Source organism: Megascapheus bottae, chromosome 11, assembly GCF_031878675.1.
Source record: "Megascapheus bottae isolate mThoBot1 chromosome 11, mThoBot2.hap1, whole genome shotgun sequence".
Taxonomy (NCBI): domain Eukaryota; kingdom Metazoa; phylum Chordata; class Mammalia; order Rodentia; family Geomyidae; genus Megascapheus; species Megascapheus bottae.
This window is the reverse complement of record NC_143519.1, coordinates 60,173,541-60,199,800: the sequence shown is the minus strand read 5'-3', so window position 1 is coordinate 60,199,800 and position 26,260 is coordinate 60,173,541. Positions and strand designations below refer to the sequence as shown.

The 26,260-nt window shown below is 42.8% G+C and overlaps 1 protein-coding gene and 1 long non-coding RNA gene across 4 annotated transcripts; one reads left to right on the top strand and one right to left on the bottom strand.

Annotated features, from left to right (window-relative positions):
* The first annotated feature begins 4,805 nt into the window (after positions 1-4,805).
* Positions 4,806-9,108, top strand: LOC150057234 (melanoma antigen preferentially expressed in tumors-like). The gene is made up of 3 exons (XM_090341760.1): positions 4,806-5,119; positions 5,633-6,241; positions 8,327-9,108. Exons 1-3 carry the CDS (start codon positions 4,827-4,829, stop codon positions 8,868-8,870), a joined length of 1,446 nt encoding a protein of 481 aa, XP_090197886.1. The 5' UTR covers positions 4,806-4,826; the 3' UTR covers positions 8,871-9,108.
* An 884-nt stretch (positions 9,109-9,992) lies between these two features.
* On the bottom strand, positions 9,993-26,137 carry LOC150057233 (uncharacterized). Of its 3 annotated transcripts, none has more exons than XR_016537074.1 (4): positions 26,077-26,137; positions 24,404-24,490; positions 14,265-14,346; positions 9,993-10,169 (listed from the first exon to the last, which is right to left on the bottom strand). It is a non-coding gene; the product is annotated as an uncharacterized LOC150057233 (long non-coding RNA). The 3 variants fall into 3 exon arrangements; XR_016537076.1 differs by lacking the exon at positions 26,077-26,137 and adding an exon at positions 25,970-26,062; XR_016537075.1 differs by lacking the exons at positions 9,993-10,169; positions 14,265-14,346 and adding an exon at positions 16,037-16,172.
* Between the last annotated feature and the right edge of the window lie 123 nt (positions 26,138-26,260).

Sequence of the window (26,260 nt, the reverse complement as noted above, 5' to 3'; positions counted from 1 at the left end):
CGGCTACTGGGGAGGCAGGGTGGAGTCAGGGCGCTAGCTCAGGGGAGATCTCGCGAGGGTTGGTGAGGCGCCTTGACTCGGATTGGTGGAGCGGGGCGCCTGCGCAGTCACTGCCGGTTCCAAGGCGGCGGCCACGGCTGGGGGCGGAGCATGGCGGCACACCACGAGGTACCGACCGCAAAGTGGCCTCTCCTGGTTCCCCGCTGGTCCTTTTGTGTGTTTGTTTCCCTCCCTCCCTTTCTTTGTCTGTCTTCCCCTTTTCTCGGGGGGGGGGGGGGGCAGTGTGAGGACTTGAAGGCAAGGCCTGGACGCTCTCCCTGGGCCTTTCACTCGAGGCTGGCTCTCCACCCCTTGAGCCACAGCTCGGCTTCTGGCTTTTTGCTGGTTAATTGTAGTGTCACAGACTTTCCTGCCCAGGCCGGCTTCGGATCACATCCTCAGGCCTTGGCCTCTTGAGTCACTAGAGTTACAGGTACAAGCCACCAGCTCTTAGCTCAGGTCTTCGGGGGTTTTGATTTTTTATCTCAATGTGGGTTATTTAATAGCGGGATTTGGAAGAAAGATCCTTTTCAGTCACGGTATGTACAGCAACTTACGGGAATGGGGTGGGGGGAGGAGTATTTGACAGGAGAATACAGAGAGAGCCAAGTCCTCTGGACGTGGAGAGGTGTTTTGTTTTGTTTCCCCCCTGGGGATGCTGGGAGAGCGGGTGCTCCTCCAGAAGGGACAGGGGTCTCCAGGAGATGGAGGGTTGACACACTGCAGGTCAGCATTCGGTAGAAACCAACACATTCAGTGATAGACCAAGGCAAGGTCAAATACACTTCAACTGATGCTGAGGTTTGGAGGTGGAAGAGTAGGTCTTGGAGCTGCAGGTAGAACCCACACACCTGTAATCCAAGACTTGGGAAGGGTGGAGTGTTCAAGGCTAATCTGGACATTGTGCTTTGTCTCACAGCATATTAAATAAGCTGCATAGAGTCAAAGATATTAAATAATAAAAATGAAACATTTGCTGTTACCCCTTTGATCTTTTTATAACTCTTTGTGTGTGTGTGTGTGTGTGTGTGTGTGAGAGAGAGAGAGAGAGAGAGAGAGAGAGAGAGAGAGAGAGAGAGAGAGAGAGAGAGATGCAGAGACAGTACTGGTGCTTAAATTCAGGGCGTGAATTGAGCTATTTTTCTCAAGACTAGCACTCTTACCACTAGATGACAACCCCCTTCTCCTCCTCTCTTCTTTCTCTCCCCTCCTCCTCCCCCCTTTCCCCTCTTCTTCCTCCTCCTCCTCCTGCTTCTGCTGCTGCTGCTGCTCCTCCTCCTCCTCCTCCTCCTCCTCTTCTTCTTACTCTGCTGCTGCCACTGCCTAATTACAGATATAAGTCTCATAGACTTTACTGTGTAGGCTGGTTTCCAACCATAATCCTGGGTTCTCAGCTTCTTAAACAGCTAGGATTACAGGCATAAGACATTGGTGCTTAGCAGTAACTTTATTATTAATGAAAATCTCTTATTAGTAAAAACTCCTTTTACATTTGTTCCTGAGCCAGTTTGTATCTGCCAGAGATCTCAGAGAGATAAAACTATAAAATGTATGAGTTGATTTGGCTTATGTGGTTATGGATACAGTAAACTTTCAAAGGCCATCTGTTGAACTAGTATGGTAAAGTTATTATAAGGTTCTGTACTTTAAAAAAAAGTACTATGGCTTCAGAACCAGGAAAGCAAATCCAAAGCTAATCCAAATCTAACATTCCAGAAGGGTAGAGAGCTTGAAGGGTGGGACAAGATAGATATTCCAGCTCCAGAAAAGGGAGAGGATGAGAATGATTCACTTTTTCTCTGCCTCTTTCATATTTAAGTTGTTTTATGTGACACGCAATTATACTTTAAATTGGCTTTGTTTTCTTTTTCTTCCCTCTTAATAATTGGATATGTGATTTAATCCACAGAAAGTTAATAAAACATCTATTACTGGGATTTACTTCATAGAGATTCTAGTTATAATATAATCTGATTTTACTTTTCCTTTGGAAGCTTGCAGAGGGTGTGATCTGACAAGAAAGGCCATTGATAGCTTCTGACCTAGAGGAAGGACCCAGAGTCCTGTTACATTAGTGGCTGTGCCATGGTCCTTTCTGAGGTCTGGGAAGATGATTCTGCACCATACCTGGGTTGGTGACTCAGGAACCTTAACCAAGGGCTCTGTGGGCCAAAGCAACTTGGCACTGCCTAGACCTTTGTGTTTTTTTTTCTCAACAAGCATGCCGCTGTGCTCTTTTATCTTAATTTCAAATTTTATTTCTGGTTTTGTTTATGACATTTTACACATACTTAAGAGGAATTCTGAACTTTTTTTGGAAAGATCTGATTTGTAGGAATTTTACTATATAAATTATATTTAATATGTTAAATATAATAGATTGTCATAATATAATATTTTAATTATTATATTATAAACATTTAAAATATTACCAGTAGTTATAGTTGGTAGCATTTAGGATTTGGGGATTTTTCTATACAAGCTTTGTTATCTTTTTTTATTTTATTTATTTATTTTTTGATCAGTCATAGGGCTTGAAATCTGGGCCTGGGTGCTGTCCTTAAACTCTTCAGTTCAAGGCTAGCACTCTACCACTTGAGCCACAGCACCACTTCCAGTTGTCTAGTGGTTAATTGGAGAAATGAGTCTTATGGGCTTTTGTGCTCGGGCTGGCTTTGAACACTGATCCTCAGATCTCAGCCTCTTGAGTAGCTAGGATTACACAGGTGTGAACCACTGGCACCTGGCTTTATCATTTTTTTAAACCAAATCTCTTAAAAATATATCCTTTAAAGTGTATTTTAGCTTGCTTTAGTTATCCTACATTTTTATGAGGATTGCAAAATAGGCACAAACATACAATTTTTACCAGTTAGAAATATTTTGAAGTTGGGCGTGGTGGCTCATACCTGTAATCCTAGCTACTCAGGAGGCTGAGATCTGAGGATCACAGCTCAAAGCCAGCCCAGACACTAAAATCCACAAGACTCTTTTTTTTTTTTTTGCCAGTCCTGGGCTTGAACTCAGGGCCTGAGCACTGTCCTCGGACTTTCTCAAGGCTAGAACTCTACCACTTGAGCTTCAGTACCACTTCCAGCTTTTTCTATATATGTGGTACCAAGGAATCGAACCCGGGTCTTCGTGCATGCTAGGCAAGCACTTTAACCACTAGGCCAAACTCCCAGCCCTCCACAAGACTCTTATCTCCAATTAACCACCAGAAAACTAAAGTGGTGCTGTAGCTCAGGGGGTATGGCAGTAGCAGCCTTGAGCTGAAGAGCTCAGGGACAGTGCCCAGAGTTCAAGTCCCACAACCAACCAAAAAAAAATGAAGCCAGGAATTGGCTCAAAAAGGTTAGGGACAACACCTAGGCCCTGAGTTCAAGCCCCATGACCAACAAATAAAAAAAATGAGAAAAATTAGAGACTTCATTCTACTGTGAATTATTTGTTCCTTTCTAATTCATTTGAAAGAGGTCATTCTAAAGGACATAAATGACACATATCTAAACTTCATCTCAAATTTTAACTCTTACTTCCAAAAATAATACTGCTAAACTTTCTGTATGGTTTCTCACTTTAAAATTTTTTATCGTGCCTATGTCTTTCCCACTTGACTTTATTTGTTAAAGTAGAGGGGGCTTTGCTGGGCCATGTGATATTTCCAGTATATAGTCCTTGGATAATGCAGATAAGCAACCCTAATCTTAGAATACAAACCCAAAATATGGGGCTGGGAGCATAGCCTAGTTGTAGAGTGCTTGCCTACCATGCGCACACAGCACTGGTTTCGATTCATTGGTGCCACATACACAGAAAAAGCTAGAAGTGATGCTGTGGCTCAACTGGTAGAGAGCTAGCCTCAAGAAAACTCAAGGACAGTGCCCAAGTCCTGAGTTCAAGCTCTAGGACTGGAACACAAAAAAATCAGAAGCAGAGCTGTAGCTCAAGTGGTAGAGTGCTAGCTTGGAGCCAAAAAGCTTAGGACAATGTCCTAGTTCAATCTCCAGGACCAGCAGTATTAATTTAAAAATCAGTAATTTTCATACACATCATTTAAAAGTATATAAGTTGGGGGCTGGGATTGTGGCCTAGTGGTAGAGTGCTTGCCTAGCATGCACAAAGACCCAGGTTCGATTTCTTGGTACCACATACATAGAAAAAGCTGGAAGTGGTGCTGTGGCTCAAGTGGTAGAGCACTAGCCTTGAGAAAGCCCAAGGACAGTGCCCAGGCCCTGAGTCCAAGCCCTAGGATTGGCAAAAAATAAAAAAAAATATATATAATATATATATATATAAAACATACATGAGTTTTGTGTTTAAACTTGAACCTCATTCTCAAGATATCCTTATGAAGCAGATATGCCAATATCCAGAGTCCAGGCACTTTTGAGCATTTAGAGAAATTATAATTTGAAACATCCCTTATCCTCACAAGCTCTGAGTCTGCTCTCAGCTTCCTCAGCAGTTACTTCCAAACACAATTAACTGGACCAGTTAGAGGATATGTAAAAGAGGCAGTGGTCATCTGTCACCTCATTAGCATGGCGAGGGGAGGCCAGGGGCCTGGGCTGGTAGATGCTGATCCTGCAGAGTTAAAGCTGTAGTTCTGTGACCATTGAGTACAGAACAGACTTTGGGAAAACTAAGCACTCACCTGTTGGTACCAGAGCAGTGATGTTGGTTCTTTAGATAGGTAGGAGATGGGATTGCTCATGCTTGGTCTGACAAGGCTGTCTTATTCCCTCCATGTTTCTATGGCATCATTTTAGAGCGGATTCATCAGGATGAGCATGTGTGACCCACCAAGACTGCTAGAGCTGGCCACTCAGAGCCTGCTAAAGGATGAGGCCTCAGCCATTGCAGCTTTGGAGTTGCTGCCCATGGAACTCTTTCCACCTCTGTTCATAGCTGCCTATTCCGGGAGACAGAGTGAAGCACTCAAAGCCATGGTGCAGGCCTGGCCCTTTGCTTGCCTGCCTCTAGGATCCCTGATGAAGGAAAAGCAGTTTCATCAGGACAACTTCCAAGCTGTACTCAGTGGACTAGACACACTACTTTCTCAGGAGGTTCGCCCCAGGTGAGGGTAACCCAGGCTGGGAGCCTGAGTAAGACATGGCTGGGGTCAGGGCATAGATAAGAGGGGCTTTATGTGATGCTAGTGAGGAAGCCATTACTGACAGTTCTTTTCTAAAAATGGGCCGCCAGATAATGTACATGCAACTGAAGGAGCCACCAGACAGTAAACATGCAGTTAAGGAAAATGTGCCTCTTAATGTGGCACTTAAATGTATGAAAAGCAGAGGCTGTGATTGTACCTCCATGATACAGAAATTGCATAACATTTTAGAAGCCCTGGATTCAAACCATAGCACTGTAAAATAAAGTGAAAGGAAAGTGGAGGAAAGAGAGGTTTCCAGGGAGGATCGCAGGCACACGGGATCTTTCTAGAAGTAGAATCAGTGGGGAAAGAGCAAGGCCCCAGTAAGGACTGGAACAGCTGGTGTCTGAAGTTCAAGTCAGATAAATGCTTATTGACTGTTCTCTGGGACTTCTACTCTTACTTTGAATTGATTACCTCTTTTTACCATAGGCGTTGGAGACTGCAAGTGCTGGATTTACGCAAGAATGTCCATCAAAACTTTTGGACCGTGTGGTCTGGAACCAGAGCTAGTCTGTGCTCATTGATGGAGTCAGAGGATACTCAGCCTGTGAAGACAAAGCAGAAAGTGAATGGCTCCAGGATGGGGGTAGAACAGGCTTTGGTCCCCGTGGAAATGTTCATAGATTTGTCCCTGAAGAAAGGCAGCCATGAGCAATTGCTCGCCTCCCTCATTGAAAAGGTGAAACAAAAGAAAGGTTTACTGCACCTCTGTTGTAAGAAGCTGAGTATTTTTAGAGTTCCTTTGCAGAATATTAAGTTGATTGTAAAAATGATAAGGCTGGACTCTGTCCAGGATTTAGAAGTGAGTTGCACCTGGAATCTCTCCAACCTGGGGAATTTTGCTCCTCATTTGGGCCAGATGTGTGATTTGCGCAGACTTGTGCTCTCCCACATCCATACATCTCTGTACACATCCCTGGAGGAGAAAGAGCAGTGTGTCCACCTGTTCAGCTCTCAGTTCCTGAGTCTTCATCACCTCCAGGAACTGTGTTTGGATTCCATCTCCTTCCTGGAAGGCCGCCTGCACCATGTGCTCAGGTGAGGAATGGCTACATTTCCCTATAGATAAGAGCAAGCCTTCCTTCAGTGCAGAAGCCATAATGCTTGTGTCTGTGCTGGACACAAGCAATGTTCTGAAGTCAGAACATTGTACTATACCCAGGTTTGGTATCACACAACTATCCAAGGTACTACCCAGATGAAGGTTACAGGTTGTCTTACTTTTCTATTGCTAAGAATGTGACTACATAGGCTGGATAAATTATAAAGAAAATAGATTTATTTTGATTTATAGTTGTAGTCCAGATTTGAGGGGTTACGTCCAGTAATGACTGTGTTGATGGCAGTGCAGGGCATATGACAAAAGGATGGGTACTAACTGTGCTGGCCATGGTGGCAGTCACCTGTTACCCCAGGGCTTGGATGGGGTGGCTGAGGAAGTAGTTTGAGTAGCCATAGCACGTTTGAGTTCGAGGCCAACCTAGGAGACATAGTCTGGGGTGGGGGGTGGGGGTGAGCGTTGGTGGGGAGGGAAGAGTAAGGAGAGGAGGAACTAGCCACAAGGATAGATCTGTAAAAGTCCCATCTGATATCACCCTGGATTGTCTTAAGTGGGGAGTGACTTAGCTTTGGAGAGGCTAGTTTGGGGAATTTTTCCTTAGGAAATGAGTCTTAAGATGACCAAAGTAAGTGGTGAGGCATTGAAGAAAAATGTTTCTATTTGGGGCTGGGAGTTTGGCTTAGTGGTAGAGTGCTTGCCTTGCATGCATGAAGACCTGGGTTCAATTCCTCAGCACCAGATACCTAGAAAAAAGCTGGAAATGGTGCTGTGGCTCTAGTGGTAGAGCTCTAGCCTTGAGAAAGCCCAAGGGCACAGTGCTCAGGCCCAGAGTTCAGGGCCCAGGACTCACATACAGACACAAAAAAAATGTTTCTATTTTATATTTTAGCTCCTTCCCAACCAGCCTTCTCAGCTTGATCTTCTTCCTTTAAACCTCCCTCAGAGGCTGGGAATGTGGCTTAGTGGTAGAGTGCTTGCCTAGAATGTATGAAACCCTGGGTTTGATTTCTTAGGACCACGTAAACAGAAAAGGCTGGAAGTGGTGCTGTGGCCCAACTGGTAGAACACTAACCTTGAGCACATGGAGGCTTGGGGGCAGAGCCCAGACCCCTGAGTTCAAGCCCCAGAACCAGTGAAACAAAACAAACAAACAACAAAAAAACCTCTCCCTCATCTTTCCCATCTATAAAGAATTTTTCTGAACTCTAGATTAAAGAATGTGTTGGGAGTGCATGATTTATGTTAGGGGAAGGATCAGGAGTGGGGAATTTTAAATAGTGATAGTTTGCCCATACACAAAGATCTACAGTGGCCTGTGCAGGCAGCAGCCCCCTTTGCATGTTGCTAACTTGGCCCAGGTTTACCTTTCATGAATGTTTCATGGTAGCCTCCTTGTACACCGAGCTACAGGTAGCTACAGGAAGACTGAATTTGAAGTATGTTGTTTCTTTGTAAATTACTTTTCCTAATTTTTTTGTGTCTCAGAAAATAAAATTCACTGTGAAATCCTTCCTTGCTTGAGATATGCTGGGGCTTTTTTTTTTTTTTGTCCTGGGGCTTGAACTCTGGGCCTGGGCACTGTCCCTGAGCTCTTCAGTTCAAGGCTAGTGCTCTACGATGTTGAGCCACAGTGCCATTTCCAGTTTCTGGTGGTTGATTGGAGATAAGAGTTTTACTGACTTTTATGGCCAGGCAGTTTTGAACTGCAGTCTTCAGATCTCAGTCTCCTGATTAGCTAGGATTACGGGTGTGAGCCACCAGTACCCGGCTTGAGGCTGTTTTATAAGCCATATCTCATCATCATCCTGCTTTGTTTTCATAATACTTTATTAAAAGATATATTTTTTTGCTCACCAGATGAGCAAAGGGAGATTGAAATTTTATTCACTCAACCCAGTCACACAAAGTAATAAAAGGGTTGCAGTAATCTTGGCCTGCTGTGAACACTCCTTTAGCAATGTAGCATACTAGAAGTTGGCTGTTTACTTGATGGCCAGATCCCTTCCACCAGCTTCTACCCACCTTCACCAGTCTCTAGAACTGACTGTTCTGTTTCTCTCCAGGTGCCTGAAGAGCTCTTTGAAGATCCTCTGGATCACCAATTGCCTGCTTTTGGAATCAGATTTGATGTACCTGTCCCAGTGTCCCTACATCAGTGAGCTAAAGGACCTTGATTTAAGTGGGGTCAATTTAGCCAGCATAAGTCTTGAGCCCCTTCGAGATCTGCTAGAAAAAGTCTCCACCACTCTCCAAACGCTGGGGTTAATTGATTGTGGGATTGTAGATTCCCAACTCACTGTCATCCTGCCTTCTCTGAGCTACTGCAGCCAGCTCACAGCCATTAAGTTATGTGGGAATCCAATCTCCATGTCCATGCTAAAGAATCTCCAGCGCCAAAACATTAGGCTGATCAATCTAAGTTATATGCTGTATTCTGGACCATGGGAGAGTGACCAGGATTTTCCAGGCACCTTCCACCTGGGGAGATTTGCCCACCTGCACAACAAGCTGAAATGGATGCTGCATGAGTTGGGGCAGGCCAATATGGACTGGTTCAGTGCCAACCCTTGTCATCACTGTGGTGACAGTACCTTCTATGACCCCTAGCCTATCCTTAGCCCCCGGTCCCTGCCTGCTTAGTTTTATTTGGCATTTGGACACTGAAGTTCAGACTATAAAAGCTTCTAGAAAAAAATTCAGAAGCCACAGTTGTTGAAATAGTAAGGGGGATACATCTTATAATATTAGAATTTCTAGAGGGGCATTTTTGGCAAAAAAGTTACAGGTGGAAGTTGGCCTCAAATGGATTGTTATAAAGAAATGGCCAGCAATAAAAGGAACCTTATATAAACCTTTTGGTATGCTATGTGATAAATATACTTCTACAGTTTAATTCTCCAGAATGTTCTGATTAAATGAGGAGTTACTGAGGACCTGTGTTGTATACACATACTCTGGGCTGCATGAAGTACAGCCTAAACCTCATGACACCATTTACCATTCTTGCTACTCAGTCAGTTCTGAGGTATCTGATGCCTCCTTGCTTCTATCTGTGGCTGGGAGTGGGCAGCTTACATAAGTTACATACTCAGAATCTGAAAGGTGCTAAATGTCCCTGATGCAAAGAGTTCTTCATAGGTTGTTACTGTTGCCTGCGGAGACCTGTTCTCTAGTGTTCGTAAGTTTGGTTTCTGTCCCTTGACTGTGTTGGTAGGACTTCACTGTGCAGAAGTCATGCCTCAGCAGGTAGAAATTTCTGACCTTTTCCTTAATCCTTTCCCTGGTCTTTTAATGACCCATCTTTTCCACATAGCATTCTAAATTCTAAAATGGGGTCTCTGTGATAGAATCTGAACAAGGGACATTGCATGTATATATGGATACTCTGAAATGAAATCCCTTTGTACAGTTTATTGGTGCTAATCAAAAGTGGAGGAATGAGATGCTTCTAATGCTCCTACCCAATTTCTATTCATAGTTTAGCAGAAAGGTATGGAGCAGTATGAAAAGAAAACATCAGTGTTGACCTACAGGGGTCTAAATCCAGATTGAGAAGAAGAGTAAATCTGCTCAGGACACAAAAGACCCTACCCAAGCACTAGAATTTCCTGTACACTCTTCCTGTAACCTCTTTGTGCTTCATATAAACTCTTTCCTTCCCTGAGCTCCTAGAAAATAGATATTTGAGACAGATTTCTCAATTTTTTTCAATTTATTTCCTTTCACCAGTCTGTCTCAGGTTTGTCCAAAGAGTAGCAAGCTAAGAACCATATATGCTGGGTGTCAGCTCAGGAAGATGTCCACTTGTAGATATGCTAGAGTCAGTGCACCTGAGTCTTCTACCTCATTCCTCTACTCATGTTAGGTGCAGCCCTTTTTTGAATTTAGAGATCCAGTTAAAGGCATCTAAAATGGAAAGGGGACATATCTCAATGGTTTGCCTGGCATGTCCATAGCCATGGGTTCAATCCTCAGCACTGCAAAAATAATCTACATTTATCAAAAAAACTTTCATATTTACCATTTGTGTGCCACATTAAAAATACAACATTCAGGGTCTTGGGGTTTGGCCTAGTGGTAGAGTGCTTTCCTAGGATGTACAAAGACCCAGGTTCGATTCCTCAGTACCACATACATAGAAAATGCTGGAAGTAGTGCTATGGCTCAAGTGGTAGAACTCTACCCCTGAGAAAGCCCAAGGACAGTGCTCATGCCCTGAGTTCAAGCTCCAGGACTGGCTAAAAAAAAGGAAAGAAAAATACAACATCCGGCCAGGTGCTGATGGGCTCATACTTGTAATCCCAGCTACTTAGGAGGCTGAGATCTGAGGATCATGACTCAAAGCCAGCAAATGCAGGAAAGTCCATGGGGGTCTCTGAGACCATGAGACTCTTCTCTCCAGTTGGCAAACCACCAAAATGACAGAATCAAGCTGTGTCTCAAGTGGTATAGCACTATGTTTTGCCGGAGCCAGCCAACAGCAAACCAGGGTTCGTGGATTGGGATTCCTGAAATAGGGGCAAGGACTAGGAAAAAACAGAAGAGAGACAAACAGATGGAGTTCGGGAGGACTACAGCCCAAGTCAGCAGTCCAAGAAGTCTGTGAGCTCCAGACTGCTGCCTAAGACTCTCCCGTTTATTTTAAGTTCCGACCTTAAATACTCTTCTTAAAACTAGGGAGTTGCCAGAGGCTACATTCATACAAAATAGTAAACAAATCACATATAGGATAAATGAGAAAGGATTAACATTGCTTAAAGTCATCATGATAAGAACTGATTGACATTGCTTAAAGTCATCATGATAAGAACTGATTGACTTTGCTTAAAGTCATCCTGATCAGAGTTACTTCCTTGTGTATACAGTTGTGTAGGTCCAAGGTCAGGTCCAAGGTCATTGACCCCACAGTCGGTCCCCAACAATGTTTGAGCATAAAATATAAAGACAGTGTCCAAGCCCTGAGTTCAAGCCCCAGGAACAGCACACACGCTCAAAATGACATCCATTGGTTGTTCTACCTAACGGAATGAATTTCCTAAGATATTTCTCCATTTCTACTGAAGTTGTAGTAAACCATCTTGGAGCCAGTGAGTTGTCTGGGATTAGGGGTCCCAAAGGAGGAAAAACTCATGCCAGCGCCTAGGAAACACTGGCTTGGAAACAGATGAATATGGGACCTAGTAGTAGGTTAGGCTATTCTGTAGAACAATCTTCAAAGTCATGATGCCATACTGTGAAGGTGGGCTAAATGGTCTTTGGATAAGTTCACTGAACTTCTCAGGGAGCAAGAGGGCTGCGGCATGTGAGCTATCGCTTCTCCTTGGATCACTGTGTTCTGCCTCTAGCTGTCCCATCTTGAGGAATAGCCCCCAGAGAAGCACTTGGGAAGGAGCAGTACTGCATGGCTAGGGCCCCATCTGCATGCTGCCTCGGGTATAGGCACACTTATTCCTCTTGGTTCTTTGAAGGTTCCTTAGCTGGTGCTACTTCTGTGCTTGTTGCTTGTCATTGCTGAAGATTGGTCAAGTCCTACCTTGCCACTCATAGCATCTGGGCCTTTCTGTCTCTTCCCATAACAGTTATCTTTTGCTCCCTTCCTACCACTTACCTTAAGCCTTATATTTTAAAAGTAAAATAAGAACTGAGCATCAGTAGCTCACACATGTAATCCTAACTACTCAGGCTGAGATCTGAGGATCATGGTTTAAGCCAACCTGGGCAGGAAAGTTCATGAAACACTTATCTCCAATATGACTCAAGTAGCAGAGTGCCAGCCTATGGAGCACACGTTTCTATTTCTGAGAGGAGTGACTGTTGAAATTGCATACTCAATGATGTGTCTGAAAACTAGGAAAAAGTCCTAACTCTCTTAAAATATACCATTTTCTTCCAGCATCACTAAATATAGACCCAAGTGACAGGGAAATTGCCCCAAGATGGTAAAAACGGCCTGTGGGAGAGCTGAAGAAAGTTCTATGAAATGACTATGAAATGAAATCCAAAGAAGATGAACAAAGGAAAGGCATCACATCACTTCAGATTTGCTTTTCTCAACTGAGAAATAGAAGTTATGTGTACACCTTCTATTGTCATTGTGAGGCTTCACAAGTTCAAGTGCTAAAGAATTCATCAGATTGCCCAGATGTAGATGGCTAAACCCAAGATAGTAACTATAATTCTCTGACTGATGGAAGTAAGGAAGAAAACAAACACAGATGCTGAACATCTTTCTCCATTGTTGCTGCTCTAATAATGAAAGCTGGATCATATATGATAGAAATTTCTCAAAATTCTGAAGACTGGGAATGAATATGCACAATAAATATGCATAAACGATATGTAAGGAGACTTGTTTAGTTTTATTTTGATTTTATGTGTGTTGGTCCTAGTACTTGGGCTCAGGGCCTGAGCACTATCCCTGAGCATTTATACTCAAGGCTAGCACGCCTCCATTTGAGCCACACCTATGCTTCTGGGTTCGGGTAGTTAACAGGAAACAAGAGTCTCACAGACATTCCTGCCTGGGCTGCAGTCCTGAGTAGCTAGGAATGTAAGTGTGAGCCACTGGCACCAAGGTAAGAAACTAGCATTAAATTCTATATATTTATTTGTTATTAATATTATTGCTACAAAGGGATTACAGTTCTATGTCAGGTTCTGAATACAATGCTTTTTGGTCCATGGGATCCTAGTTTTTTTTACACTTTTATGTACTTTTAAAGTTGATGAGGTTTTTATTTGTGCAAAACTATCTCAAATGGTGTGTCCATATCATTAATAGGAGTGTTAACATAATGGAAAATGGGGATGGAATTAAACCCTCACTTCCCAAGTACTTTCTAGGTGATTATATTGGAAAAGACCTGCATTAAGGAGGCTCTTAGTTCTCAGAGACAATCAAGTAAGGGCACTGCACCCCTGGGACACCAGAGGGTGCTGCAGGATTGGTTCAGAGAGGACCTTTGAAGGATGGTCCAGGCCAGCTAGGGAACCCATTCTGCTTTCTCTTGTGTACTGGACAAGCGGTTTCATTACTGCTCTGGAGTTTGCTAGGGTGTGTACTCTATGTTATTTGCTGGTTCTAGGGCTTGAATGCAGTGCATTCGCACTGTCCCTGAGATTCTTTTGCTCAAGGACAGCATTCTACCACTTGAGTCATAGCTATACATCCAGCTCTCTTTGCTGATTAGAGATGAGTCTCACAGAGTTTCTTGCTCTGGCTGGCTTCAAACCACAATCCTTGAATCTCAGCCACCTAAAGTAGCTAGGATTCTAAGTATGAGCCACTAGTACCCAGCTTTCTGTATCGTTTTCTATGATTGTCTGAGCCTGGGTCTCTTCCCTTATGGCTTCTGATTCATGTCCTGTGTTCCCAACTTTCTACTACTCTCAGTCACACAGTCCTTGCCCAGGCCTAGGTAGAAAGAACTAAGAATAAAGTAGCCAGAATATTTTTTGCCAAAAGTCACTGATTCAAAAGGACCTCAGGGATGGGAGTTTGGCCTAGTGGTAGAGTGCTTGCCTAGCATGCACAAAGACCTGGGTTCAATTCCTCAGTACCACATACATAGAAAAAAAAATCAGGAAGTGGTGCTGTGGCTCAAGTGGTAGAGCTCTAGCCTTGAGAAAACCCAAGTACAGTGCTCAGGCCCTGAGTTCAAGCCAGGACACCCACACACACACACACACACACACACACACACACACACACACACACACACACACACAGATCCCAGTAGATAGGTCTGTGAGCTTTGCTCGCTGAAGTTCCTAAATGGGAAGATGATCAGGACTTGGGTCTCAGCAAGGAGCATGGAGCGCTTCCATGGTTTGGATACTTGTCCATTGTAAGGTACCAAGAGGGTGGAAATTTATGATTTATACAGGTAGGCCTTTGGAGAGATGATTAGGATTAGGTAGGATCGTTAGAGTGGGACCACTATAACTGAATCCAGATGACCTCATAAGAACAGCCAGAAGACTCTGACCTGTACTCCTTACCTCTTCTCATGTGATATGCTCTGCCACCTCCGGACTCTGCCAGCAAGAAAACCATCAACTGTGGGTTCTCAAACCTCCAGCCCTGTAAGCGGAACAAACTTGTGTTGTATAAAGTTCCCTAGCTTTATAGCAATGAAAATGGACAGGCATATATGACAACCCTATCCCTTAAGACCCCTTGAGACTGGAAGACTCGGCCATCCTTGGTCATTTTGTCCTATAATAGAAGCATCAGTGTGAGTTATTATGTGATGCCTGGAACTAACATCTCAGCGAACAAACAGTATAACCATGATGAAGGATAGTATTTCACCCTCAGCTGTCTGAAACCACTCCTGGATTCAAGTTCTTTTGGTATGTCTTCCCTGAGTTTCTCTGGCTGTCTGTGTTATCATGGGATAATGGCTTGGTTTCTACATGGAGACACAGACCAGCTGTCTGCTGCTTCTGTGCAAAATTTTGTCTGCTGTCACTGTCTGTGAAAATGCCAGGGATATTTCTACTACTGACATTAAGGACCTTGGAATTTTCTTGAATCTGAGAGGCTTTATAAACATTCATGTGAATGTTTTTGTGTATATATACATACTAGATTCTTTGTTAACATTTGCTTTATTTTCTGAGGATTTCCCCCCCCCACATACAACTGTTTCCTTTATATTTATATCAGGAGTGTATGAATTTTCTAATTTCTCCACCTAAGTACCAACCCATTGTATTTTTCTTTTATTACAGCCACCTTAGTAAGTATAAAGCAAAGTCTTCTGATAGCTTTAGTTTGCATTTCCCTGAGGATTACTGTTGATAAGCTTGCTTTCATATCCTTATTGACAATTAGCATACCTTCTATGGAGCAATATCTGAAAAAAAATCTGAAAAAATTAGTTGACATTTTATTATTGTAAATATTATTTTACTGTTCTTAGTATTTTTGTGTGTGTGCTGGTCATGGGACTTGAACTCAGGAGCTAGGCACTATCCCTGAGCTGCATTTTTTTAATGGGTCATGGGGCTTGAACTCTGGGCTAGGCACTGTCCCTGAGCTCTTCATCTCAAGGCTATCGCCCTACCCCTTGAGCCACAGCCCCACTTCCCATTTTCTAGAGTTTAATTGGAGATAGGAGCCTCATGGTCTTTATTGCCTAGGCTGGCTTTGAACCCCAGTCCTCAGCCTCCCAAGTAGCTAAGATTACAGGTATGAGCCACCAAGCCTGGCTCAAGGCTAGCACTCTACCACTTGCACCCACAGCTCCAGTTCCAGCGTTTTCTGTTTATGTGGCACTAAGGAATTAAACCCAGGACTTCATGCATGTTTGGCAAACATTCTACCATTAAGTCACATTCCTAGGCCCCTGTCTGGCTTTTAACAACAGATCTCAGATCTCAGCCTCCTAAATAGCTAGGATTTCAGTCACAAACCATCAGCATCTGGTATAGTAGAGATTAAGATATAAGATGTATGACTTCCAGGAGTGTGGCCTAGTGGTAGAATGCTTGCTAGCATGCACAAAGACCTGGGTTTGATTCCTCAGTACCATATACACAGAAAAGGCCAGAAGTAGTGCTGTGACTCAAGTGGTAGACCTCTAACCTTGGGAAAGCCTGAGGACATTGCTCAGGCCCTGAGTTCAAGCCCCAGAAGTGGCAAAAAAAAATCTTGAGGGTCAGCCATTGTTAAGAGCCTCAGCCTGGCCATTTCTGCAAAGACTATGTATTGGAGGAGAGAATCTCTCCAGGGTAAATGGCAGTGAGAGATGATGATTTACTGAGCCTGGTCCTGGTCATTCTGTGACCCTCTGAAGAGAACAGATTCCACTCCTCTCACAATTCTCAGGTAAGACACCATTTCTGATCTTGATCACCCCTAATTCTGATGTGGATATTTCTGTACATTAGCAATGAATAATCCTTCAAAGAAGTTCAGAAAACAATTCAATTTACGAGAACATCCAAAAAGAATAAAATGCTTACAAGTGGATTTAATAAGATGAAGAAAGCTGATCATTTTGGCTCATACTTTTTTTTTTTTTTTTGCCAGTCTTGGGCTTGACCTCTGGGCCTGAGCCCTGTCCTTGGACTTTCTCAAGGCTAGAGCTCTACCACTTGAGCCTCAGCATCACTTCCAGCTTTTTTCTATGTATGTGGTACCAAGGAATCGAACCCGGGTCTTCATGCATGCTAGGCAAGCACTCTACTACTAGGCCAAACTCCTGGATCTTGGCTCATACTTTGTAAAGACACAAATAGAACAATATTTGTAAATTCATGAGTTGGAAGACTTTCAAAGTGATCCAAAGAGGCAATAAAATTTCTATCAGAATCTCAATGGTAGCAGAATGTGGTGGCTCACACTTATCATCTTATCTACTCAGGAGGCTAAGATCTGAGGATCAAGGTTCAAAGCCAGTCTGAGCACAAAAGGACCTGAGACTCATCTCCAATTAACCTCTAAAAATCGGAAGTGGAGCTTGGCTCAAGGGTAGGGTGGTAGCCTTGAGCTGAAGAGCTCAGGGACACAGTTCAGGGACAGATCAAGCCCCATGACCGACAAAAAAAAAAAAAATCTCAGTGCTAAGATAAGGATATAGCTCAGTTGTCCAGCACTGGCTTAGCCTTGGAAAGGCCTCAGCTTGAAACAATTTAAGTGTTCATTGACAGAACAAAGAAAATATGGTGTGCCAGGCACCTGTGGTTCACGCCTGGTATCCTAGCTACTCAGGAGGCTGAGATCTGAAGATCATAGTAGAGCACTAGCCTTGAGCTCTTTGAAGAGCTCAGGGACAGTACTCAGGTCCAGAGTTCAAGCCCCATGACTGACAAAAAAAGAAAAGAAAAAAAATGTGTGCTCATAAAATATTACTCAGTCCTAATGAAGAAATCCTACCACATGTAACACTTAAGTCACACCCTCAGCCTTTTTGCTGTAGATTGTTTTTCAGACAGGATCTGGCTTTTTGCCCATAGTCCACCTTGGACTATAAGGATTTCTGCTTCCCAAGTGGCTGACATTACAGGTGTGGCCAACCATGCTTGGTCTTAAAAGTTGAATTTAAGTGCTCTCTCTGTCTCTCTCTCTGTTTCTCTGTCTCTGTCTCTCTGTCTGTCTCTCTCTCTGTCTCTGTCTCTCTGTCTCTGACTCTCTGTCTCTGTCTCTCTGTCTCTGTCTCTCTCTCTGTCTCTCTCTCTCTGTCTCTCTCTCTCTCTGTCTCTCTGTCTCTCTCTCTGTCTCTGTCTCTCTCTCTCTCTCTCTCTCTCTCTCTCTCTCTCTCTCTCTCTCTCTCTCTCTCTCTCTCTCTCTCTCTCTCTCTCTCTCTCTCTCTCTCGTGGGTCATGGGGCTTGAACTCTGAGCCTGGGCACTGTCCCTGAGCTCTTCAGCTCAAGGTTGCTACTGCCCTACTTTTGAGCCACAGCCCCACTTCCCCTTTTTTAGAGGTTAATTGGAGATAAGAGTCTCATGGGTCTTTAGTGCCAAGGCTGGCTTTGAACTGTGATCCTCAGGTCTCAGCTTCCTGAGTAGCTAGGATTACAGGCGTGAGTCACTGCACCCGGCTTATTTAAATGTTCTTACTGAAAGAGAAAACAAGGAAAGTTTTGGAGCTGATAGTCACATTTATTATCCTATGGGACCAATTTGTGATGACATCGCTGGTTCATGTTCAGCAATATGTACATATTCTGCATTATCAATTATGACTTGGCAAAGATTAAAATGTAAACAAATACAAAGATACATATATGTTTATAGTTTTAAGCATTTTGATTTGGAGGCTTTGCTGCCTATTCAATTTAGTTTCAACAAATGCCTATAAAAATGTGAACTAGGGGCCGGGAGTTTGGCCTAGTGGTAGAGTACTTGCCTAACATGCCCAAAGACCTGGGTTTGGAAATGGTGCTGAGGCTCAAATGGTAGAGCTCTATCCTTGAGAAAGTCCAAGGACAGTGCTTAGGCCCTGAGCTCAAGCCTAGGACTGGCAAAAAAAAATCTGAACTAAGCCAGGCAACTGGTGGCTCACACCTGTAATTCTGGCTACTCGGGAGGCTGAGAACTGAGAATCTTGGTTCAAAGCCAGCCCAGGCACAAAGAATCCATGAGACTCTTGTTTGTTGATAACCACCAGAAAACCAGAAGTGACACTGTGTCTCAAGTGGTAGATCACTCTGCTTGAGCTAAAGAGCTCAGAAACAGCTCCCAGGCCCAGAGTTCAAGCCCCACAACTGACCAAAGAAAAAATTCTGAACTACATTTATTGTAGAAACCAACATGGTAGTCTTAAAATTCATATGAAAATGCATAGGACCAAATATAGAAATATATATACATATATGTATATATATATATAATAAGGTTGGAAGAATCATGCTTTCTCATTTTAAAAATATCATAGGGCTAGAAGTGTGGCTCAGTAGTGGAGAGCTTTTGTATCATGAGTAAGATCTATCCCCAGAAAAAACAAAAACTCCTGTAACTGTTAAGCTACAATACTTGTCTACCTAGTACTTGCATAAGGCTAGACATAGAAACTAATGGAAGAGACTTGAAAGTTCAGAAATAAACTTTCACATGTTGACCAGTTGATTTTCAACAAAATCATGATGGCAAAAATATTCAGTAGAAGAAAAATAAATCTTTTCCACAAATAGCACCAGGACAATTAGGTATCTACAGGCGATTGGCTCTCTACCTCATATAACAGGCAGAAGCTAGTTCAAAACTATATCAAAGACTTACCCTTGTTGGGAGTGTGGCCTAGTGGTCGAGTGCCTGCCTAGCATACATGAAGCCCTGGGTTCAATTCCTTGGTACCACATACACAGAAAAAGCCAGACGTGGTGCCATGGCTCAAGTTGTAGTACATTGACCTTGAGAAAGCTTAAGAATAATGCCCAGGCCCTGAGTTCCAGCTCCAGGACTGTCAAAAAGAAGAAAAAGACTTACCTGTAACAGATAAACTATCAAAATTCTGGAAGTAGAAGAAAGCAGTTTGTGTTTTGTTTTGTTTTTTGGTTGGTCATGGGGCTTGAACTCTGGGCCTGGGTGCTATTCCCTGAACTCTTCAGCTCAAGGCTAACACTCTACACCACTTGAGTCATTGTGCCACTTTTGTTTTCTGGTGGTTAATTGGAGATGAGTCTCACAGACTTTCATTCCTGGTCTGGCTTTGAACTGTGATCCTCAGGTCTCAGCTTCCTGAGTACCTAGGACTACAGGGGTGAGCTACCAGTGCCTGGCAGAAAGGCAGATCTTTTATGATCTTGGCTTTGGCAATGAATTCTTAGACATGAGAAAAAAATACTAACAACAGTAAACATTTACAATAGTAAACATTTGCAATAGTAAAATGTCAACTAATTTCTTTCAGAATTTTTTTCAGATATTACTCCGTAGAAGATACACTAATTGGCTGGGAGTCTTGGCCTAGTGGTAAGAATGTTAGCTTAGCATGCATGAAGACCCAGGTTCAATTCCTCAGTACCAAATATATAGAAAAATGCTGGAAATGGTACTGTGGCTCAAGTGGTAGGACTCTAGCCTTGAGAAAGCCCAAAGACAGTGCTCAGGCCCAGAGCTCAAGCCCAGGATTGGCAAACATAAATAAATAAATAAATACTAACACAATGGGTTGGCACTGAGATAGAGAAATTAGAAAATTCATGTACTCCTGATGCATATCTAAGGAAACAGTTGGGTGTGGGGGAGATGTCCTCAGAAAGTAAAGCAATGTGCTGGGAGCTTGGCCTAGTGATAGAGTGCTTGCCTAGTATGCACAAAGACCTGGGTTCCATTCCTTGGTACCACATACATAGGGGAAAAAAAAGCCAGAAGTGGTGCTGTGGCTCACATGGTAGAGCTCTAGCCTTGAGAAAGTCCAAGGACAGTACTCAGGCCCTGAGCTCAAGCCCAGGATTGGAAAAAAAAAAACAAACTCAGAAAGTAAAGCAAATTTAACAAAGAACCTAGAAATAAGATTCTTAAGTGTATGCCCAGAAAACACTTCTTTAATATACACACAGAGGCCTTCACATGAATCTTTATAAAGCCAAATAGACAAAAATAATAAAAAATGGAAACAACCCAACTATCAGCCAAAAAAATGTGAGTTCTATCCATAGAATAAATATTATTCAGCTGTGAAAAGGGGGAAATAACACATTTTCTGTGCAGATAAATCTTGAAAACATTTTGCTTATTGAAGTGAGCCAGACTCAAAAGACAACACACCGTATAATTCTACTTATATATCTATAATAGAAAAAAATCCATAGGGACAGAAAATGACACGAGCCACTGGCCCCCAGACTTCTTGGTTCTTTATTCATGTTTCATGCATATCGGGGTTTTTCTTCTATTATAACCATTAAGCCCATGAAAACTTGTCAACTTAATTTTCACTTGTATCTTCAGTGCTTCAGAGCATGGTATGTACACAAATATTCTCCTCTGAGCTGAGTACCAGTGGCTCATGCCTGTACTGTTGATACCAGAAAACTGCAACATCTGAATAGGGCTCTTTGTCTCCAAGGTTTCAAAGAATGTGTCCACAGACACAGAAAGAGAAGGAAAAAATGTCAAGATGTATTGAAGAGATAAGCAGAGGGATCCCAAGAGAGGATATTGTCCTCAATCTGTTGCCCAGGGATTAATAAAGTGTCTGTAGACGCTGATGAGGTCTAATGGGTAATATTTTCAGAAAAGGGTATTGCTAAGCCAGGTGCCAGTGGTTCATGCTTGTAATCCTCGCCACTCAGGAGGCTGAAATTTGAGGATCAAGGTTCAAAGCATGCCCCAGCAGCAAAGTCCTAGAGACTCATCTCCTATTAACCACCAGAAAACTAGTAGTGCTATGACTCAAAGTAGTACAGTGCTGTCCCTGAGCAATAAAGTTCAGGAGGAATGCCCATGCCAGGTGTTCAAGCCCCACAATCAACAACAACAAAGTATTACTAAAGGCACTCGAGCACACAAAGAACCCCCAAAACTGATACAGTCTAATTATTGATCCATATATTCTTATGGGAAAGAACTGTAAAAACTAAAAAGGGGGAGGAAATTGTGTCTAGTAATTGATTCATGAAGAACTTGAACAAATTATTCATTTTAATATTCATTTTATTGGCAAAGTTCTTAAAGCAGAATCATTAAACTTTATATCATGCAAACATACAGGGCAAGTCTTCCTCATTGAAATCTTAGGACATAATTTTAATGTAAATACAAAAACAGTAGATGGGTGTGGTGGCTCACGTCTGTAATCCTACTCAGCAGGCTGAGATCTGTTTGGCAAGCTAGGGAAAGACTAGGAAAGAGACCCACTAACCATCACGGACCCCTAGGGGGTGAGATAATGTGCTTTCTGAGGGCAGGGCTCTCAGACCTCAATAACCAGAGAGTATACCTCAATGTGAGATCTCAAAGAGTAGGAGGTCCAACCATTGGAAGACCAGCTTTGTAGTCTGATTCAACAGATATGTGACCTTAGAATCTTCTTGGCCCAGCCAAATCATTTCCTCATCCAAACAATATTCTCCACCAAATGGCAAAATTTCTAGAATCTCCCCTACTTGAATGCAGTATGAATGCACTTGAACACACTTGAGGGAGTGGTAGCCCCTCATATTAGTGCTTGATCCCCTTTAGTTACTCTCAGGGAACTCTACACATTTCTCAACCTGGTCACTACATCCTACTGCTGTTGTAAACGAGTGTTTCCATCCAGAGAACATCATAACATGACAATGAAGGCCCTGGGAAGAACTCTGGCTGAGCATAAAGCTGCAACTCAATCAGGAAACCACCCCTGCTATAGGATATTAGGCAACGGTTAAAGAAAAAAGTCTTATGTCCAGTCTGACAACAAATTCTTTTGGGAATACTTGAGCAAAACAAAGCAACAACAAAAAGGGTAGAAATATCAGGCTTTACCCAGGTGTCATCAACTCACACCTGCAATCCTAGCAACTTAGGAGGCTGAGATCTGAGGATGCAGGTTCAAAGCCAGTCCAATTAACCAGAAAACTGGAAGTGGTGCTGTGGCTCAAGTGGTAGAGCCCTAGCCTTGACCTGAAGAACTCAGGGACAGCAGGCCCAGAGTTCAAGTGCCATGACTGACCCTTCCCCCAAAAACAACAACAATAAAAAAACCCCCAGGTATTTCTGACCATTTGGTGCCACAGAGGACATAAATGTATTTCCAGATATACCAGAGGAGATGCAGGCGTTAAATAAGAGCTTAGCTGGATAATGTGAAGCTAATTGAAAGGACCTCCCAGGATAGTGAAACAAAAGCCATATAATGAATGATTGTTGTCCTTAATGTACTATGTTGTCTCTCATCGCCTTTGCTGTCCCTTGGTTATCTCTTATTGGTATAGTATCTCACTTTGTTATCTGATATATGGAATTTATTTGTATTTGGATATTTGAAATTTGATAGGGAAGGGGGGAAAACTAAGAGGGGAGGGGGGTGTGGGGGGGAGGGAAATGGGTACCAAGACATGTGAAAGGGTATCAATGTATGTGAATTAATGCACCTTCTATCTGGCAAATATCATGTAACCCTTTTACTAATTACAATAAAAAACAAACAAAACAAAACAACAAAAAAAGAGCTTGGCTGGGTGCTGATGCCTCATGCCTATAATCCAAGTTACTCAGAAGGTTGAGATTTGAGGGATGGGGTTTGAAGCCACTCTGGGCAAGAAATTCCATTAAGACTCATCTCCACTGTACTCAGCAGTTTGGCATTTTAAAGGCTTTTCCCAAATAGCTTAGAATTGTATTTTTTGTGTGGGTCTTGGGGCTTGAACTTGGCTTGGGTGCTGGTTCCAAGGCTGGCTCAAGGCTATTGCCCTACCCTTGAGTCAAGCCCTACTTCTCATTTTCAGGTCCTTTTGTACCCGGGCTGGCTTTGAACCTTGATCCTCAGATCTCAGCCTCCTGAGTAGCTAGGATTACAGGCACATCCGGCTTGGAGTTGTATTTTTAATTGGTGGGCTTTCATTAGGGGTAGTTTTGGTTTCATGACAGGTTGAAGCTGGATGACGCATTTGTTAAATTATGAGCCCCACTCTGGGATGTGGCTCTCTGTTTTGATAAAGCTCTCATATGGGTAAATATGGCTTTGTGGTTTTTTTGAGAATTGTTGGTAATGCAAAAACTTCAAGATGATTTTCCACAATTTTCAATTTTATATGTATATATGTAAAATAAACTCATTAAATGTAGGCGTCAAAATTATACCATTTCTTTGTTAAAAAAAGCTTCTAGTTTCAACAAATAAAAATTTTTATTAAGAAACAATATACCAGCTGGTTACTAGTATATCACACTTGTAATCCTAGGAGGTTGAGATCCAAGGTTAGCCATTAAAACCAGGCTGGGCAGGAAAGTCTGTGAGACTTTTTTTTTTTTTTTGCTAGTCCTGGGCTTGAGCTCAGGGCCTGAACACTGGCCTTGGACTTTCTCAAGGCTAGAGCTCTACCACTTGAGCCTCATCACCACTTCCGGCTTTTTTCTATGTATGTGGTACCGAGGAATCGAACCCGGGTCTTCATGCATGCTAGGCAAGCACTTTAACCACTAGGCCAAACTCCCGGCCCTGTGAGACTCTTATATCCAATTACACACTGAAAAGTTCTTTGTGGATCTGTGACTCAAGTAGTAGCCTTGAACAGAAAAGTGCAGGGACAGGACCCAGGCCCTGAGTTCAAGTTTCAATACTGGTGTGGCACACACACACATGCATGCATGCACAGACAGACACATACATGTGTACACACTTGTGCATATGCACACACATACAAGCCAACACCACTAAAACACTTGCATAATTTGTGTCAAAATAAGGTGCATTGAGTAAACTGTATCTGTGACTTTGAATCAACTTAATGCCCTAAGAAATTAGTAGAGGTGGTTACTGGGTGGTCATGGAAGTTCAGCCCTGTTCTTTGTCAGTTGCTTATTTGATCCTGCTATACAACTATGTGGACAGGCTGTGTATTTCCTTCACCGAGATCCCATCCCTATGTGCAACCTTTGAATCCATTTTTAACTTTCTCATATATGTGCAAGAAGGTCCTGGAAAATGCATTTACAGAAAAGGTTAATGACATCTTCCTGATAAAGGTGTTCAATGCTTACTTCTGGTCAAATGCAGGATCTTTTGATTCTTATCTGCTTACTGGATACCCAAATCACAGTAGGTCGTAGGAAGATGGATCTTGCATTCTGTTATAAATGAAAAAAATAGGGCCAGGGCCTGGGAGTTTGGCCTAGTAGTAGAGTGCTTGCCCTGAGTTCAAGCCCTGGGATTGGCAAAATAAAAAAATTGAGATCTGTGCACTGGTGACTCATGCCTATAATTCTAGCCACTCAGGAGGCTGAGATCTGAGGATCACAGTTCAGAGTCAGCCAGGTCAGGAAACTCTGAAACTTTTATCTCTAATAAGCTACTCAGAAAAAGTCAGAAGTGACACTGTAGCTCAAGTGGTAGAGTGCTAGCCCTAAGTACAAAGAGGCTCAGGGGCAGCACCTAGTTTCCCCAGGACCATCAAAAAATAAAATAATACTAGCCACATTAACTGAAGCAATATAGAAAGCCAGTTCACACCAGGCACTAGTGGCTCATGCCTGTAATCCTAGCTGCTCAGGAGGCTGAGATCTGAGGACTGCAGTTCAAAGTCAGCCTGGGCAAAAAAGTCTGTGAGACTCTTATTTCCAAATAATTAACAAAAAACAAAAATGGAGCTGTGGCTCAAAGTGGTAGAACACTAGTCTTTAGGACAAAAGCTCAGAATCTGTACCCAAATCCTGCGTTCAAACCCCAAGACAAGCATTAGAAAAGAAAAAGCTAGCACAGCTCAATGATACTGTGATTGATGGTATTTGATATTTTAAGATCAAAGCCATATGTGGTTGAGATTGTCCCTTAATCCTCATTTATCAATTCCCCACTCTATAATGTAGAAATATTCATAGAACCTTATTGTGTTATAATAAGATTTAAATAAATACTGGGGGTGGGAGGGTGAGAAAGCCTGAAGAAAAATGACTGATACTACATAAATCTCATCCACAAAGATGTTCAACTGTTATACTGGAAGAATCAGGAGGACTAAAAGTTGTAATGAGAGTCCATAGATTGGTAACCTGTTAGGGGAAGGACTGAGCCTTACTTTTTTATTATTGGTAGAAGTGCCATACTTTGTGTTGATAAGAAAAACCTGCCATTATCATAACTCAACTTATTTCCAGAACACTCTTGCAAATAACTTTTGGGAAACTGTGACCATGGGAGTAAATGTAAATGCAAAATGCCTGTATTCTACCCCACAAAAGGATTGATCTCCTGTCTGTGGAGCTCAGACTTCTGAGCAGGAATTCCTCTGGGTCTGCTGGTATAAAAAACAAACAAACAACAACAAAAAAAAACCCCGAGTTCTCCAACTCTCCAAGTGTAGCTTGGTGCCTTCCAATAAATTTTACACGACAGTGTGATGTACTCTGGTCAGAGTAGGAGCTCTGATTCCTTGGGTATGGTCCAGGGCACTGAAATTTAGATTGACTTCTCCAGAGTTACAAGAATAGACAGGAATGAAATGCAGGTAGCAAGCGTAACTGTTTCCTGAACACCTGAGACCACTAGCTCATAGCCTGGAAAGTGAACCCTCCTCTGATTTCCCCCCCCCAAAACCCCCTGCATCCTACATTGGCAAGAAGATGGCTTAGAGGAAATAACCACTTCCAGAGACAAGCCCAGATCCCTAATTCAACTCTAGGCTGTACATTTCAGTTAGTGGCCCCAATGACAGCACCTTTTCCCCCAGATGAAGTTTTGATGAGCATAGTGCCCCAGTTCCCCTCCTTCCAGAAGACCCCACCCCTGGAATGACCAGTGTTCTGCCCAACTGCCAACTGACTTGGAACTTGGGGCATTCCAAAGCAGGTGTCTTAACTGCCAAGTCTGGAGGGGAAGGAGTTAAGCTTTCGAAACTGGAG

Bases quoted from the DNA above. Each gene is read 5' to 3' on its own strand.
- LOC150057234 (XM_090341760.1), top strand. From the start codon at position 4,827: ATGAGCATGTGTGACCCACCAAGACTGCTAGAGCTGGCCACTCAGAGC. The intron at 5,120-5,632 runs GTGAGGGTAACC...TTTTTACCATAG, and splicing joins TCTCAGGAGGTTCGCCCCAG to GCGTTGGAGACTGCAAGTGC. The intron at 6,242-8,326 runs GTGAGGAATGGC...GTTTCTCTCCAG, and splicing joins CGCCTGCACCATGTGCTCAG to GTGCCTGAAGAGCTCTTTGA.